This window comes from Pyxicephalus adspersus, chromosome 1, assembly GCF_032062135.1.
Source record: "Pyxicephalus adspersus chromosome 1, UCB_Pads_2.0, whole genome shotgun sequence".
NCBI classification, from domain to species: domain Eukaryota; kingdom Metazoa; phylum Chordata; class Amphibia; order Anura; family Pyxicephalidae; genus Pyxicephalus; species Pyxicephalus adspersus.
In genome coordinates this window covers 73,269,679-73,288,481 of record NC_092858.1, presented here as the reverse complement: position 1 = coordinate 73,288,481, position 18,803 = coordinate 73,269,679, and the positions used below count along the sequence as shown (strand labels likewise).

Genomic DNA, 18,803 nt, shown 5'->3' with positions numbered 1-18,803 from the left:
AAGGGATTGTATTTAATAGCACCCTTATTTTTTCAATTCCCCATTAGGAATTTAAAAAACATGATTTTGGAGACGAAGAACAGCTTCTTTTATAATTTTTTTATAAGTCATTTTCATCAAAGCTTACTTAATCTACTTCTAGATATTCCCTTCCAAGCTGGCACGTCAATGTGGCCCAGATAGTTAGATCTGGTTGTACTTAGGAAAGAAAAGAAAGAAAGAAATATGGGAAACTAAAACATTGCTAGTTTGCAAATATCGTGATGAAATGATCAGTCCCTGTAATTTCAAAATACATACGTTATCTTTTTTGTAGTTAAACTCATAAACACGTAACTGGCTAATGCTTTATGGTATTTGTTTGCCTTTTCATTTTTCATATTTTAATTTTTAATGTTACAGAAAAAGTTACAGGAAGTTTCCACCAAGTTTAGATTATTTCAAAAACCAGCAAATTTTGAGCAACGTCTTATTGAATCTAAAAGAATTTTAGATGAAGTGACCTTCGAGTTACCACTTCTTGATCTGAAGAGTGTGGAGCAGGATGCAGTCCAAACTCAACTCGATCACTGTATGGTAAGCCAAATTCGAATAGAATAAAGAGCAATGGATATTCTTTTAAAAAGTCATGTAATATACACAACAACAACAAAATTCGATGAATAATTTTAAATAAATTTTATAAACATATACAGGTTCGATGAAAACTACAACTATTGTTATCCTCGATCTAGTTTAATGGATAGTAGCCATGTTTAGTTATTACTGTGATGCAGATTAAAAGGCAAATGCATTGCAAAACTTTATAATCTAGGTTGTTAACTGAAAAGTTTGAAAAGCAGAAAGATCAGCACAAATCTTTGTGATAATTATTTTCTATTTTCAGTGTGTTCTGCTTACTTTTATGTGTTACAAATTCTTTATCACTTCAGATATAATCTCTCTAATCTTCGCATCCTCAACCACTTTGCCATTAGTTTCCAAATCACAGCATTTAAATGCTTTTGGTAGACAACAAATATTTTATGTTCACAGTTGAACTCTCTTTGTTTTAAAGCTCAATGTATTAATAAGGCACATCTTGAAGCAAACCACCACTTTTACCTTTGCAGGGAAATACAACGTGTTTGCGTAAATACCATGTCTAATAGAGCATACATAATATATATTTGCTCCTCCTACACTTTTTTCAGCATTCATGGACAAAGAAAACACACAATATTTCCAGGTATGGATGACTCATTTCCTGTGCAAGCATTGTGTCAATCACCAAGTACCATCACTTTAACACAGAGGCCCTGATTTATGAAAGCTCTCCAAGGCTGGAGAGAATACACTTTCAGAAGTGAACTGGGTGATCCAAAAAACATGGAATGGACTTTTAAAAATCCTTTTCTATTTGCTAGAAAATGTTTTGAATACTGGACTAGATCCATACCAGGTTTGCTGGATCACCCAGTTCACTTCTGAAAGTGTATTCTCTCCAGTCTTGGAGAGCTTTCATAAATCAGGGTCATAGTCTGTAAAATTGCATTGCATAACGCTTCAAATACACAAGTTGGATCTCTTGTTCCTAGAATAATTTAAATAATTTATTTCATTGTTGTTTTTTTAAGTAAAAGAAAATTCCAGTATATGTGATTGGGTTGAAAGAATACCTAATATATTTTATTATAAAAATTTTCAACGGCCATTGCAATAACTAGAGCACATGGATAATTTGTTGCTATTCTTGATTACGCTTGCTTCTTTCATAATGTGTATCCATTTATATCTTTACTTTCAGACCTCTTAACATGTTCTATTTGTATAATAATTAGGACAATACCAGTACAATACCAGTACATAAAGAACACAGTTGCTATTTTTATAAGTATTCTTATGATATGAAATCCTTAAATGCTACACACTATATAGTAATGCAAAATAAAACTTTGTGTTTTTACCTAGCGTATTTCTCAATTATTGTGCCTAATGAAGCAGCAGACAACAAATGTTTATTTAATCTGTTTGTTTGTGAGGTCATTAAAGGGTCCAGTAAGCATAGCCAGGGGTAAATTATTCAGAGCTATTTGGCGATGAGTTTAAAATACCATCTCTCTTTTTACAGTCTGGGTCTGCAAACCAGGTCATAGAAATGTGCAGATTTTTTTTTCAAAATAAAATAGTGTTAATTGTTGATGCTTAATCAATACTAATGTAGAACTATGAAGTATACAGTATAGTATGTGCTATAGATAAAGCATATTAAAGAAAAGAACATTCTAAAGTTTGTTATTTGTATGCAATCCTTTATGAGGAAACCCCAGCAAAGGAAATATTATGGCCTCTATTTATAAAAAAGGGAATCTTACATTCTATCATACATTCCCTAGTGGAAATCAATTACTGCCATTGAAATATATGGGCCACAAGGGAATGTTTGAGGAAATGTCTGATTCTCTGTTTTATAAATAAAAGCCCTTCGGGGTTGAAATATTGTTATTACCGCTTCTATTAGTTTTACTATTCTTGCCATTCTACCCAGTAATAAGGTTGAAAAATTACAAGTTTTTGACATTTTGAATTTTGGATAACACCTTACAAATGATCAAAAATTTTAAAAGAGGTTTTATATACTACATCAACAAATTTTAAAGGTTTACCTTGGTATATGTTCTGCAGTAAACATAAATACTATCATTAAACTAAAATGAGAACATGAAAATCAGTCTCCAGCCTCTATTTTTTGGATATTGTAGAAAAGATTGATTTTGGTCTCATACAAGTATGATCTTTTTATAGAACTGTTAAACATAATTCATGTGTTCCCATTTTATTTATTGATGTTATTTAAATGTATCGCAGAATATAGGAAAATCAGGAAAATCCTTAAAATATGTTTCTGGTTGTGATTATAAAGTTATTTAGTATATAAAACTCCTCCTAACAGTTTTGGCAATTTGTAAGGTGTTAACTAAATGTCAGCAAACCTAAAATCTGCTAAAATAATTCACCAACACAATCTGGTATGCAGGAGAAACATCTGCCACATCTATGTATTCATGGAGCTTTATAGAGTTTTAATTGTTCTCCTGAAAGACCAGATACATAAATATAATGGCCCTGATTTATTAAAGCTCTCAAACCCTGGAGAAGATACATTTTCATCAGTAAAGCTGGGTGATCCAGCAAACCCGGAATGAATTACTTCAAAATCATTTGCTATTTGCTATCAAATGTTTTGAATCCTGTACCAAATCCCTTCCAGGTTTGCTGGATTGCCCAGCTTAACTGATGAAAGTGTATCCTCCCAAGCCTTGGAGAGCTTTAGTACATCAGGCCCATTATATCCAGTTTCCATAGTTATATATATTGTATATCTAGCTGAAAATATTACAATAGAAATGTGTGTTTAGCTCAAGGGAATTGTAGACTGCAGATATGATAATTTTCACTCAACTACCAGAAACAAAAACAAAATACATTGCATTGCATCTTAGTAAAATTCATTGCATGCAAGATTCTTCAAAGCACAGAAATGTACCAGACAATCAGCGATAAGGCCCTGAATCTTCTAACTTTTTCCTTATAACATTAGTCTTACTCGCACATCTGACCTTTAGGCTTTCAGAAACCCACAAACTCAGCACACCTAACTCTAGTATAGATGTGAGGGAGAGGTAGCTTGGATACCACAGTTAGGATTGACTTACACTACTTCACTCTGGTACCACACATACTTTATTGTGTATTATGTTATGCGTTAACATGTGGTTAACATATATTTGTACTGGCTGATTAATGCACAAAAACACACAAAAATTGTGAATGCAGCATACCACAATGCAAGGTAGTACATTTCCGCGTAGTGTAGTGTATCACAACACAGGTTTGTTGGTAAAATGTGTTGGGGTGACTTTAAAAAAGAAATAGCAGTGCACCAATGTGCTCAATATGTGTTTTTATGTGTTGCAGTAAAACAATAGTCCAGTGTCTTTAGAATTTCTGGAAGACTGGCAACTAATCTCTGCTTTCCAACAAATATTTAATTACATTATGTTTGTGTGCTGTTTTTTTTCAAATATGTATACAGTGGTACCTCGGTATAAGTCCGCTTTGGAATAAGTCCAACTTGGTAAAAGTCCTGTTTGGACACCAAACATTTTGCTTGGTATACAACCTTTGTGCTAGAACTTGTATGGGTCAAAATGAGTCACAACACCGCATGCTACCCTTTTTTACCTCCCTCCAGACAAAGCCACGGCTGCCCACGAGCGTCAGTATGCCAGTTGCTACCATTCAGTGACCAACCTGCGCTATACCTCTTTGTGAATTTTATTACTAATAAGTGAAGCTGTAAACATGCAAATGTGTATTACATGGCTTCTGCTTTGTTAGTGCAGGGTATAAATGAAGTTAGCAATGTAAAAACTGTTTTACCCTACAAGAATAAGCCAAGTTATTTCAGAGATTGGTTCCACTAATGTGGTTGGGGAGCAGCCACTTCAGCTGAAAATGTCTCCTGTATGTAGAATTATAAATGTAAATTGGTTACCATTGGTGAAAACTGAGCTGTGGGTGATGCATGACTGTTATTATTATTATTATAATGTGGATTTATATCCACAACATAATATGCAGGGCTGTACATTAAATAGGGGTAGCAAATGACAGATACAGACAGTGACACAGAAGGAGAGGACCCTGCCCCAAAGAGCTTACAATTGAGTAACTATACTATACTATCTATTGACTATAGTCAGATGTGGTAGTACTCAGGGTATTTTATATTTTTACTCTGTATAACTATTTGTATAAAAGTAAACATATACTTTGGACCAAAATAACATTTGTTCTGCTTTTATACAGAAACTCTACAAAATTTTAAGTGAAGTCAAATCTGAAGTGGAAACTGTGATAAAGACTGGGCGTCAAATAGTTCAGAAACAGCAAACTGAGAACCCAAAAGATCTGGATGAGAGGCTGACAGCATTAAAACTGCAATATAATGAGCTAGGAGCTAAGGTACCTTATGATTACATTTTTTATTCATGTGAAGCAAACTGCATATAAAATTACTGGGTTTAACAATATTAGAAAATCTTCTCTCGTGAATCAGCAGAGCTTGGCTCCAAAGAACCATGTGCCAGTTCACTCTAATGCAAAGAGTAGCCTGCACTCCACACCTGGGAGCTGTTTACTCAGTAGGTTTTCACAGGGATAGTGCTTTTAAAGCCCAAATACTACCGGTACAGCCCCTCTCTACATTAAAGAACACATACATTAGAGGTCTAGTACCCAGCTAGCCAAATAAAAAAACAGACCCTATTGTTTATAGCAGTCTTTCTCAACCTTTTTTTTACATGAGAGAACCATTAAAATACTTTTTAGGTCTTAGGGAACCCCTACTATAATATATATTTACAATATCCACAGCTAACAGTTATTAGCATAGTGGTCAGTATAAAGAATGGCTGTTACATTGCTTGCCAGTGGGAAGCATGTCACCCTGCACATAGCCAAAAAGATTATCGGTGTTAGTTAAACGGACCTCGAAGGCAGAAATTGCCCCTAACAACTCCAGGAGGAACTGTTGTTGAGAAACACTGGTTTAAAGGGACACTGTCATCTTGTTTATATGAGGCAAAACCACAGGGGAAACCCAGAGAGTACAGTTTAACTGAAAACTCAGTGAAAGTTTTTTCAGCATTAGCCATGTATTCCCAACATAAATTAAAAAAAATCTTGTTGCCTAAAGAGAAACTGTCACCTGCAAGACAGTGTACCTGCAACAAGAAACCCCAACCCTATTATATTCAAACAACCTGTACCTCTTCACCACTTCTTCCTTTATTACAGCGAGTCTGAAAGTGACTGTCACTTGGTCATGTATAAGTGCTCAGGTCTATTATTTGGCTGCTGGCATGGCAAGTGTCAAAGGGAGAGGGACATATGCTTTCCAATACTGCTGGCTACAGACGCATAAGGAACAATAATGGAATACTGGCAAAGTAAAGTTTAGGAGACTCATAGGATGCATTTTGCAGACCCACTATCACTTTTCCTTACAAAGCAAGGTGACAGACTTTCTTTAAAACAAGAAGAAGTACGCATAATGGAATTTTCCCTTTAACTGTTAAGTGGTTGTCAGTTATTGTTGCTATCCTTCTTAACATTACAAATACAGTAAATGCATTTTTCTGAGGTCATAAGACATCCTAGTACCCACAGATAAAAATGTAAACATGTTATACTTATCAAGTATAACAATAGCCTGGCAGAGGTAATACAGATTGTTAAAATTCAGCAATACTTGTCTGATTAAAATGTTGCTTCAGGCTTGCCAGCAGGGTGTTTGTCCATTACCACTTCTACCTGCAGTATCCTCAGTCTACTGCACATAAGATTCAGAAATGTCACGGCATACATTATTTTAATCTGTTTCATTGCCATCTGCAGGACTCCCTGTGAATTTAGTATTAGTGTTAAGTCATTTTTATCTGAAACCAACAAAGGTCTTTTTCATGCTATGTGCACTGATACAGGGGTACAATGCTATAAATCCAAACACCTTCCAGGTTGGAGACCATAGGCTAATTTAAAAAGGATGACTAGGGAGTAGTTCTTAATTAAGCTGCCAAATTGCTTCAACCTTTTTATTTAAAGCCATTTGAAATAAGACATCTTTTTTTAATATTGCCACATAATGAACAAGAACGGAACTTTCTGAGGTGATGCTTGTAGTACTAAAGAAAGAGAAAAGATTGCAGAGGAACCAGAAGCCTATACATATCACTGCCTAAAGCACAAAGATTCCCCAGGTAGGAATGAACGCCTACAGTCCTTCGTAGAACTTAAGGAATAGGAAAAGAATTTAACTGATTAGTGCACTGTGTAAATGCCCTACTCTTTTTCTGGTATATCTCTCTGGTTTTCTCCTATTCTAACTTGAAGCAAAATTTGGGAAACACAGACACATTAATATTTGTGTTTTTTGTTTTATTCTTGTGGGGAATGGCCATGCAAATATGGAAGCTAGTATAGATGGGTGAATGTGCAAGAGTTTGGTGAATGTTCTTAAAGTTCACCAAACTCAAAATCTCAAACCTGAATATTCTGAGTTTTCTTTTTTTATTCTTTTTTCATACAATTTTTTCTTCCAACCAAGTGTTCTAAGATTTGCTTACAGTACTGCTTATATATTAGAAGGGCATTTGATATTATAAGAAGAAAGCCAAAAAATGGACTAGGAACATTATACACCACACAATATACATTAATTAATATTATTGTCCCATGAGCCATTTTTTAAATTTTTAAAGTTAAAGCACTTAAAAAAACTTCTACTTCACTCTCAGCTTGTAACTCTATGGCCAGCAGTAACAAATCAGAAACCATCTATTATATGGCACATTGTGTAATGCAAACCCTGGGTTATAAATTTCATAAAATGTGCTTTGCATTGTGTAGCAATGTAAACAATAGCAAAAAGTAAAGTGATATGACAGAATGGAAAATTATGACAAACACCAGTGGCAAAGAAAGAAGAGTATAGAAATAACAGACAGTAAAACCTAAATAATGTTGTGCCGTATACCATCATCTAGAAATAGTAACTGCTTACATACTATATGTACATTTATTGCCAGTTTTCTACTGCACCCAACAATTTCTATATAGATTCATAAAGAAAATTCATTTATGACATTAACTACATCTCGCTGGACGATCACTGTGTGAACGTGAGGGACTCTGTTTCTTTCTAAGATATATATTTAATATATATTCACTCATGTGTTGGTGACCAGCAAAATACCAGGTTTGTTCATGGACAAAAAATTTCAGCTGAGCTGAATGGCTGTTGGCTCCAGGAGACGTTTGGGTCAATTGATCTTGAGGGGAAAAAAAGATCAAATTAGAACATGTCCAGTCAGTCCCTGAATAAAATTCTTGGGGTGTTTTGCGTCACTTCCCTTATTCCTGCTATATAGACTGTAATGTACAATTCAGACAACCTAAACATGTTCACCCTTTATATCTAATAGTTCTCTAATTTCTAATAATGCCTCTTCATTCTTTGCTATGCTTGTGATTTCTATGAATACCAATTTAAAAAGCCTTTTTAAAAAGTGAGCAAATAGAAGTATTTCATGCACATAATATAGCTGTTAAAAAACATTTTGCACTGTAGATGGCAGCATTTCAACTCGACTTAAAATTCATGTACAATTTATACATTTTAGTTTTCATGCTAAGGCAAAAAGTTTAGAAGTTTGAGGGCAAGTGTTATGTTTACCTTTAGCAAAATGCACCAGAAGACTACTGTCTGCCTGTTTAGGTAAATAAATATTAAACTGGTGCAAATATTGAATTTAAAATGTCTGCTTTAAAATTGCCATTTATAAAACTGCAGTTCTTGAGAAAAGTTAGAAAACAGTATTTACCACAAATATACAGTCTTCATTGCTTAAGAACAAATTGCAATAGTAATTTTTTTTTCAATAAGTATTTTTTTTTAACACTGCAAGGAAAATATATACTCAGTTCACATTTGGCTTTAATTAGCAAAAGGCATAGATATTTGTCCTTGTCCCTGACCTCAAAAATATTTAAGCAACTAACACCACAGGATATTGAGAAACTTTTTTTTAGCTTTGATTACACATAAAATGCTCATATTGCTTGCAAGGTGCTGTACAGTGCAAAAAAAATGACCATATTTGGCTATAAATGACACTCATTGGTGAGGTCAGAACCCCTGATCTGTATATTGTTCTGGGATATAAAATACTGAAGCTAATTGATCAGCATGACAACCAGGCATTTACCATTTATAGAAGGAAGTCAGTTACAGGTTTATGTTTGGGGGATTCAAAGAAGGGATAGGGGGTTACCTGTTTTTCAGATCATGAGTTAGCAGAATATGAACACTGACCTTCTATAGATACAGTACAGTAAAGATAAAATAAAAAAGCCTAAAAAAGGAAAACTAGTGCAAAAAAAATGCAACATATTTTGTATTGACTTACTGAAAAAATAGAGATTTTTACCTTTGCTAGAAAGGATTAATATTTTTTTATCTTTTGCACAATATTTATTATTCAAATGAAGCACAATATATTCTTATGTACTAGCTTTCAATCCTTCAGTAAAATATCGTCATGATGTCCATTTTTGTTTCAGCAATTGAAATATTTGTTTAGAATGGTTTGCAATTAGGTTATTACTAATGATTATAAATAGTATTTCATAAATTCAGATATTAGACCATTTAAGGAAGGAGTTTCGTGTTTATTTAGTTGCTGCAAATGATTGCACAAAATGTATCGAACAATCTGAATGAATCCTTTTCTGATCCAAGTAAAATATAATTTATTATGCTGCTGTTTTGCACACAGCAGTTTTTGCACTGCCATAATGAATAAACTTGATTGAGTGACGGAATCACAGCTTGTTTTAGCCATTAAATATTTTTTTTTGATCTTTTTATTCTTTTAATCAGGTGACTGAAGGGAAGCAAGTCTTCGAAAAATGCCTAAAACTATCAAGAAAGCTAAGAAAGGAGACAAGCAGCTTGACTGAATGGCTAGCAATGATAGACACAGAGGTAACAAGAAGATCCTCTGAGGAGGGCATGCCAACTAACTTAGAGGAAGAGATTGCCTGGAGCAAGGTGAGCAATCCACAAATCTCCATTCACTAACATCTTTATAGATTTCTGACTTCTAGGTAAAGTACAGAATAAAGACCCGTGTACTCAACATGAAAGAAAATCAGCTTTATCAAAGTTCTTGAACTATTCCTTTTACCTACACCTACCAGTAAAAGACACTCTTTCATTCTACAAACACTATATAAGGGAATGAAATAGGGAATCAGATCAGCTCTACTGGTTAAAGGCAATGATAACACCACAGACATTTTGATTAGCAAGACCCAGCATTGAATGAAGTTCTTAGTTCTCCAGAGTATTTTGTTTATGGTTTATTACTCTTAGAATGCAAAAAGTAAACTGATTAAACCTATACAAATAATTTCTCAAAAACTGTAAACATTAACTATTTTGATAAATTTTAAATGAAACAGAAAATATGGTAGTACATAGCTTAATCAAAGGATTGTATAAAAAGTTTCCAACTTTTGCAACATAGTATGATTTAAGATTGTCCTCACAAACAATAGTCCTTTAGGCCCAGTTGAAGCTTTCTATATTATTATTGTAATGCAGCCAGGCTGCGTAAATATCAATAGATGTGGACTATTCTGTTGAATTGTCGGCAACACTTTTTACTGTGGCAAATGATAAAATTCCCAGGCCAATAGAAGTTAAATAGAAATATTCCTAAAACCAATAGCCTGGTCCACATCTACATTCCACGGTCATGACCCATAGTCCCTGGATGTCACAGTTCATAGACTTTTATTTCATATGCTGTGCTCTGTGAAGCACCATGAAGGGTTGTCAGACTGCTGGAGAGCTGGACAGGAATATTGTGTGTGAACCAACAGTAAGGTCTGCTTAATATACTACTAACACAAACTAATTAAACCTTTCTTGCAGCAAATAGTGCCATTAAAAAAACAATTATTACTGTTTTCTATATGATACATAAAATGGTATGCTGTATTTGCCATCTGACACATGGAAAATACTGAGGAGAATTGTGGTAGAAGATTGTTGGGGGAAATAAATTCTGTGGTTATAAACATCAGATATACAAATTAGCTGCACAATGATACCTCGGCTAACAAAGATAATTTGTTCCGGAATTACATTTGGTATAGTTACAGTATACAGGAAGTACTGTATATTTGTCATCCAGTATGTTATCGGGTGTCTTTTTAAAAAGAATTTGTTAGCTGAGTCCATATTCATTAGTCGAGTCCCATAAACAGTGAAAAATATATTTGTTAGCTGAAAAACAGGTACCACTGTATATGTTTCCTTGTATAACTACAATTTTCTTATCACTTTTAACCCACAACAATATGAATAGTTTTGGTTGAGGCATTCGGCGGTGTCTGACTGTGTACTAAGAAGCTACTGTTAGTTTCATAATCATCAGATTTAGCCTTGGTTCTGCCTAAAATCTATCTATTTCCTTCCAGTACACAAGGATCATGCTGTTAGGAAGTGCTCATCTGTCCGGCGACTCTGTGCTCTGTGCCATCGCAGTATGAAACACTGTTTATTCTGTCTAGCATTGTAATTTGCAGCAGCCAGGAAAACTAAGATAGAAGCAGCCCCTGCTTCCCTTTAGCCATGCAACCTGATGTTTTGATATTTTTTGCATCTGCAACACCACCCTGTTAGGCTGTGCACAGCTGAAAGGGATTTCAGAGGCAATTAGCTCCTGACTCAGTCCTGCACTGCCATTGGCTGCTGGGACTTTATAGCCTCTCTGCTCTTGTTGTAGGGTATAGCTGGGCTAATTTGTGCTGAAGTTTGTTTTCGTCTGATTTATTTTTGCTGACCTTGCCTGTTTTGACAATCTGGACTTTACTGTTTGAATATTATCTGTGGGCTCCTGGCTTGCTGCCGGCCCATTCCCAGACACCATCCCTTGTGCAGTCCTGAGGGCAACCGATTGCTGGGGGACATAAACAGTCTCCCGAGGCTGAGCGGGGGCTTACTAATGGTGAAGACTGTAGTGTTAGATTGGGGGATTGGTGTCTGGTGAGGACTGTGATGACCAGGACCTTACACATTCTTAATAAGTCCAGGGACCAAGTTCCAAACCAATACTGGAGTTTATAACTTTTTAAATATATCTTTATTGGCAGAATACAGGAACAATGAACAACAATGTACTTTACATGAATTTCAAACATAAACAATGTACAGATCTGATAACAGTACCATTGTATTGTAAGAAATAATTAAATAAAATACAATGCCTCTCCTCCATTTTCTGTTTTCAAATGATATACAGACATTTACAATCTACTATAGAACCAATTAAAGAAAGGGGTAACTAAAAAAAAACAATCAAAACCCCCTTTCAAACAACCAACATGGAGTATATCGGATGCTTCAAAATAAAGAAACAGTGCTCTCGCTGGTAAACATAAGGAAAAACAGGCATACCACCCTTAAATAAAACATAATTTGGTAATTTGAAGTTTATAATCAAGTTACCTCCTTCCAACAATCTGTCATCTTAGCATTAGACCAAAACATTCACAAGATACATTCCATATCTAAGAAACACCCAATGCCCTGTGGTCCTACCAAGTGGTGTGGCGAAAACGATCTATCATGTCCTGTAGTTGAGCCGGGGAAATTGTGTACTCTAAATAGTGTCCCTATGTTGGGTGTCCTTGGTTTTGTCAATAGTCATAAGGGCTTGAAGGTACTGCATCACCTGTGTAATGGTATGGGGGTTGGAATCCAACCACCTTTTCAAAATGGCTTTCTTTGCAGCTAAGAAGCACGAATGCTCAAATTTGGTTACACAGGCTTGACAATTCACGGCATTAGTGGGGTGCCCCCAACATCATCATGAAATAAAAGCCAAATGAGGAGAGATAGGCCTGTCATGTCCAGTTACTGTCCTATTAAATGGAGTTTATAATTTTTGCTGCAAATAATTCTTAGGGTGTCATTGTTTCAAAAAAAATAAAAATACATTTTAACCATTTTAGTATAAACTTTGTGAAGGAATAAATATCAAAGACTGGAATATGAGATGTAAAGAAAAAACAAAATACTGCTTTATTTGGTGTAAAATGTAATATTAAATCACAGCTGGGAGATAACCCTGGCACAGTTTCCCCCTTTTTCTTTATCCCCTTCTTTAAACAACTATGGATACAAACTGCTCTTACAATTGCGAGAAAAGTGAAATACAAAGTCCCACTCTATAGAATATATATTACACTAAAAATCATCAAATGTAGTACAGGTGAACTACATAAAGTTAATTCTTGCAACAAAATCGCAATAATAGTTTTAAAAGTAACTATTGCAAGAAAAGTATACTGTATACCAGAAGAAAAATGCATCTGGAAAACACAGCTGATTCTAATTACTAGTTTTTGACTTTTAAATCAACCCTGGTAGGTGACACCCTATTGCTGTTCAATATTTTTTCTCATTTTCACTTTCTTTTGTATCCTGCAGAGAAGTCTATAAAAAACATCAGTCTGTCTAAATCTTTGATTAATACCAGGATCTTCTCTATCAGTGTTCAGAACAAATGTCACATTTCAAGGAACAAATTGCATATCCTTCCAGCCTTAATATATTACAACCAATGTGCCAATCATTTGCCAAGCACAACAAATGTGGCATTTACTAATTCATTCAAATGTCCCAATTTAATTGCATTGAAATCACAGTACTGCTTAATTTACTATACAGCCACATACAATAAAATCGTTTGGTTTTCACATTATCAACTAATCAATGTTTAGGGTATTATTTTAGTGTTATTTGTTGTTTTTCTGAGATCATTCAAAAATCACTGGTGTGCAGTAACCTGTGCCAACCAATTTTCATATTTTTTAAGGTTTAGGAAGGTTGTGTAGGGAACAGTGGAAAATATTTTAAGGTTCAAAAAAATTGCCAATAGAAAATTATTTTTAAGAAACCCATTCCAGGTTTGCTGGATCACCTAGGTTTGTCCATGACATTCTATCTTCTCTGACAATCATGCCCAGCATCCTTTGCAAAGTTTATTGCTACTAAGACATTTTGCAAAGTGAACTTGCTCTACTACTTTATTAAATCAACCACCATATGAGAGATAAAGCACTATGATATTATAATGGTTCTTTAGAATTGTACAGTTTTCTGAATCAAACATATATCTTGGGTTAGGAAAAAGATTTTTAGGCATCCTAAAGGAGGATAGGAGTACTAGAAGGATCTTGGCAAGGTTACAGAGCTTATGTGATGCCTAGTAAGGAAAAAAGTTACTCCAGAACGTTGTAAAACAGCAATGTAAAATACATTGTGAACAGAATTTATTAATAAATGTAAAACAGTCTACCTACATGTATTTTAGTTGTTTATTTAGTTGAGCTCTGTGGCTTATAAGAATGGTTTCCATTCAATAATTAAAGCATAAAACCTGTCACTGCATTTTTATCTAAAACAAAAGCAAAATAGACAAGAAAAGACCAAAGGTTTTCATGGATTAGATTGCATTAAAACAGATGAAGGACATGCCCATGCATATTCAGCCATAGTGTCATGTGCAATGGTATACATTTATTTATGCTCATATCCTGAAGAAATTACAGTTTAACAATGTTAAGATATAGTGCTGTCTATGCATAGCCTGATAAGTGGTAATATTAGGAAACTACACTTACAATGCCTTGACAAGAACTCATAGCTATTGGGATCATAGAGTACTTTATTAACGTAGTGTATTTGACTTTTGGGCTTATAAGTACTCAAAATACTACCCTTTCAGTCTAAATTGATACATGTCAAGAGAAATTTCTGGTTTCTGAGTTGAAAGCATAGAAAAAAATTTAATGCATCATATTTTCTAGTGCAGCAGAAAAAGTTAATAACAATGATTTTTAAATCATTTTATCAACTGACGGATATGACAAAAAAGTTTGATATTTTGATATTGAGTTAGTGGTACAAAAAGGGCCTTTTTTTATCAGTTTCCTCTTTTTATGTATATGTGTTTGTGCACATCTGTGTAGCTTCATTTCCACCTTCCCTTCATTTGATGAGGCGGAAAACTGGATAAAAATGAAAAATAGGTATATACATATATACATACATACACAAACCCTAACCAGACACTTTGTTGACATCATTGGCAAACATGCAACAAGTGGATAGAAACATTTTTCAGGGATTTTGGTACACGTTGACATGATAGTATTTTTTAATTGTTGCAGATTTCTCAGCTGCAAATCCTTGATGTAAATCTCTCCTTCCAACACATCCCAAAAGTGCTCTTGCCTTCGCAGTGCTAGGTCCCATGTTTGAATCTTGGCTAGGACATTATCTGCATGGAGTTTGCAGGTTCTCCCCATGTCTGGATGGGTTTCTTCTGGGTACTCAGCTTTCCTCCCACATCCTAAAAACATGCAGTAAGGTTAATTGGCTTCCTCTCAAAATTGACCTTATACTACATTAATGACATATGACTATGGTAGGGACATTAGATTGTGAGCTACTTTGAGGGAGAGTTAGTGACACGACTATCGACTTTGTACAGCGCTGCTTAATATGATGGCATTATATAAATACGGTGTAATAATAATATTAATAATCCCAAAGGTGCTCTGTTGGATTGTAGTCTGGAGACTGTAGAGGGTACGTAAATACAGCAAACTCACTGACATGTTGCAGAAACCAGTTTGAGATGACTTAAGCTTTATGTAATGGTGTATTATCCTGCAGTTACCATCAGAAAATTGGTTCACTGCTGTCGTAAAGGGATAGACATGGTGAGCAACTATACTAAAATAGGTCAAGACATTTAGAGAAGCTTATTTGATATAAAGTGCCCCGAAGTATGGAAAGAAGATTTCCGCTACTTTTTTACACCATCAGCAGCTGCCTGAACTGTCGAAACAAGACAGGATGGATCTATGATGTCTAACTTGTTGACACCATCCCAATGGTGTATCATAAATCGAGAGTTATCAGACCAGGCAATGTTTGCCCAATTTTCTCCGGTTCAATTTTGGTGGGCCTGTGTCAGTTGTTGAGACCAGATGCCTGTTCTCAAAGCTGACAGAAGTGGCACCTGGTGTGGCCTTTTGCTGCTGTGCACATCCCATCTGCTTCAAGGCCTGATATGTTGTGCTTTCGGGGATGGTTTTCTGCATTCCTCAGTTGCAATATGTGGTTGTTTGAGTTAGTGTTGCTTTTCTTGAACCCGCCCGCCAACAATGCATTTTCACTCAGCCAACTAATGATCAATTGTTTCTAGTTTTTAACTATTCTTTGTAAACCCCAAAGATAGTTGTGTATGAAAATCCCAGCAGATCAGACATTTCTGAAATACATGAACCATGCCACATTCAAAATCACTTAAATTACCATTCATTCCTATTCCAATGCTTCATTTCACCTTACAGCAGGTCATCTCAACAATGTGTGTGCATACTTAAGTGCATTAAGTTGCTGCAGTGTTTGGATATTTGTGTTAATAAACAGTTGAACAGGTGTACCTAATAAAGGGGCTGCAAAGTGTATATATTATAAAGGCAAGCTTGGTTGGAATAAAATGTGCATTAAACGTTTTTTTTTTTCTATAGACAGTACAAAAAGAGATGGAAAAACGTCAACAGCAGTTAAAGAACATTCAGGATTTAGGGGACTCACTCAAAGCAGTCATTGGTGAACGCAGCAACTTGGTTGATGATAAGCTTAGCCTACTCAATAGCAATTGGCTGGCAGTAACATCAAGAGCTGAAGAATGGTTCCGCCTTCTATTGGTTAGTAGAAGCCTGCTTTTATACTACAACAAAGACGATTGCTATTTGCTAGTAGTATCCAGGGCAAGGAAATGTATTTCTTATGACAGAAAACTGTTCTTTTTATGAAGTTTAAGTTCAATCTGAAAAAGAAGGAAATAAAAACTCAATGTAGTTTCTCGTGTTGTTCATTCTGGAATACAAAAAAACAATATAAAAAGCTAATGGAACCGGTACTAAAAAAATATTCATGACTGTGATAGATAGAACTGCATATCCTGGAATTAGTGTTAGGCATCATAGCATAGCAAAATGCCACCTTTACTTGGGTCTTCCAAAGAGCATGAGTGATGTAAAGATATATTCTGTGTCGTGCTACCTATAGCATCTAGAGGCAGTGACTAAGGATAAATGGCATATTCCCACAGAATTGTGAATTTATGCTTAAAGGGTTTCATATTGATTTACACCTATGCATTTTGCTTTGAAATTAATGGACATTCATCCAAACATATGTCAACATGGCTTGTTGTAAGTTTGCGTTGCAATGCACTCTATATTTAATATCGGCAAGTATCATTATACACATCGACGTGCTTAAATGCACATGAGCATTAAAATGAATTGGAATACATTATGATGTGTAGTATATCTTAAATCATTTAAAAACTTCAAAGTTTTTTTTCAGTTGGGTGTAAGTTTCAAATGGCAGGGCCCGACCCCTTATGCCTTTTTTGACAATAGTTTGCCTAGTAACCATAAAAATTTATTATTCCACTTTGCACAACAACTACTATGTGCACAAATTTCAGAAGTGATGTCAATATCTGTATAGGCCAGGGGTCTGCAACCTGCGGCTCCGGAGCCGCATGCGGCTCTTCAGCCTCCTTGTTGTGGCTCCCTTCGGCTGCCGCGGGGAGATCTCTGATGGGGGATCCCCTTCCTCCCAAGACACTGCGAAGGAGGGGGATTCCCTATCCGGTGTTCTAATGAAAAAAATCTACCAGTGAAATAAATCTACCACGGGGCGTGTACAAATGGGTGTGTGCAATGACATCCCCCTCCTTTGAACCCCAATTCCTCTGGAATGGGGAGATGTACAAAACCAAAAATATAGGTGCAAGTGGGGGACACCTGTGACTAACACCCCCTAAAACTTAATTGTTAGGCTATCATCAGAACATAAAGAACTCTGCCCATCAAAAAAATCTACCGTTACACATTGCTGGAGGCACCTGAACCCCAATTTCTCTGGAACAGGAAGGGGGTACAGGTGAACAAAATTAGAGGTGCAAGTGGGGGACACCTGTGGCTAACACCTCCTAAAAACTCCACCCATCAAAAAACCCCTACCCTGTTACACATTGTTGGAGGCTTCTAGCACCTAAACCCCAATTTATCTGGAAACGGGGGTACAGGTGAAAAAAATTTGTACATCACTTGTTGTAACAGGTAAAATTAAAAAAATAATAAAACTTTTAAAAGTTTATAAACTGTGATATGTTTTGCGGCTCCAGACTATTTTTCTTTAGTGGAAGAGGAGGCAAAATGGCTCTTTTGATAGTAAAGGTTGCTGACCCCTGGTATAGGCAATAAAGGAGAGTATTTCTAAATCACAGCATTTCCAGTTAATCTGCAAATAGAGAAACAACTATAAGGTGTTTTTTTCAAACGTTTTTACCACGTTCAGTATCACAGAAAACTAAACAGTATTGACATGGTTTACTTGAACTTGTTTCTTTATTACAGGAATATCAGAAGCAAATGGAATCTTTTGACCAAGGCATTGCTAGCACTACAGCTTGGATGTATCGTGCTGAAATATTATTAGATGAGATGGACAAACAAAAGCCACAACAAAGGGAAGAGACCCAAAAGGTATCACATTTGAGTCAAATCTGAATTCTCAGTTTTGCAATGCATGTTAACTCACCATGTTTGTCATCACAAAATTTGGGTTCTCAGCAGGGGTGTAGTGGGATAGGCACAGGTGGGAACGCCGTGCCCTCGCTTTTTTTTGGTAATTGGCATGTGTAGCCACTCTTATTTTCAAGGAATTCTTTGGTGCGGCTGACCATGTCTCCCGTATGAAATTACAGGCTCAGGGCGGTAGGGGGGTTGTCTCTCTGGACACAACCCATCCACTCTGGGCAGGTTCTGGTATCATGACGTCACTCTGGGGGAAGTTTCTTCCCCTTTGACGCAAAGGCAGGTGTGTAGTGGGGCGGGCACGTTTACATACCAATGATGCACGCTCGCCATGGTTAGTAGCGTGCCCCCTCTTCTTTTGGTATGACTACACTGCTGGTTCTCAGACTTTAGGGCTGAAGAGGACATACATGTTATTGTCTATGCACCAATCAGTCCAGGAAAACAGATCCCCCATCGCCAAGAAAAAGGAGGATGCACCTATGAATATTAAC

The 18,803-nt window shown here is 35.7% G+C and overlaps 1 protein-coding gene across 7 annotated transcripts in view; it reads left to right on the top strand.

The window, feature by feature from the left end:
• Nucleotides 1–18,803, top strand: part of DMD (dystrophin) — a 721,719-nt gene that overhangs the window by 23,045 nt on the left and 679,871 nt on the right. For all 7 annotated transcript variants that reach the window (XM_072414251.1, XM_072414268.1, XM_072414235.1 and 4 more), the window contains 5 exons: nt 403–576; nt 4,852–5,007; nt 9,485–9,655; nt 16,222–16,401; nt 18,130–18,258. In XM_072414251.1, the coding sequence (XP_072270352.1) occupies nt 403–576; nt 4,852–5,007; nt 9,485–9,655; nt 16,222–16,401; nt 18,130–18,258 (810 nt within the window). The remainder of the gene's footprint in view (nt 1–402; nt 577–4,851; nt 5,008–9,484; nt 9,656–16,221; nt 16,402–18,129; nt 18,259–18,803) is intronic.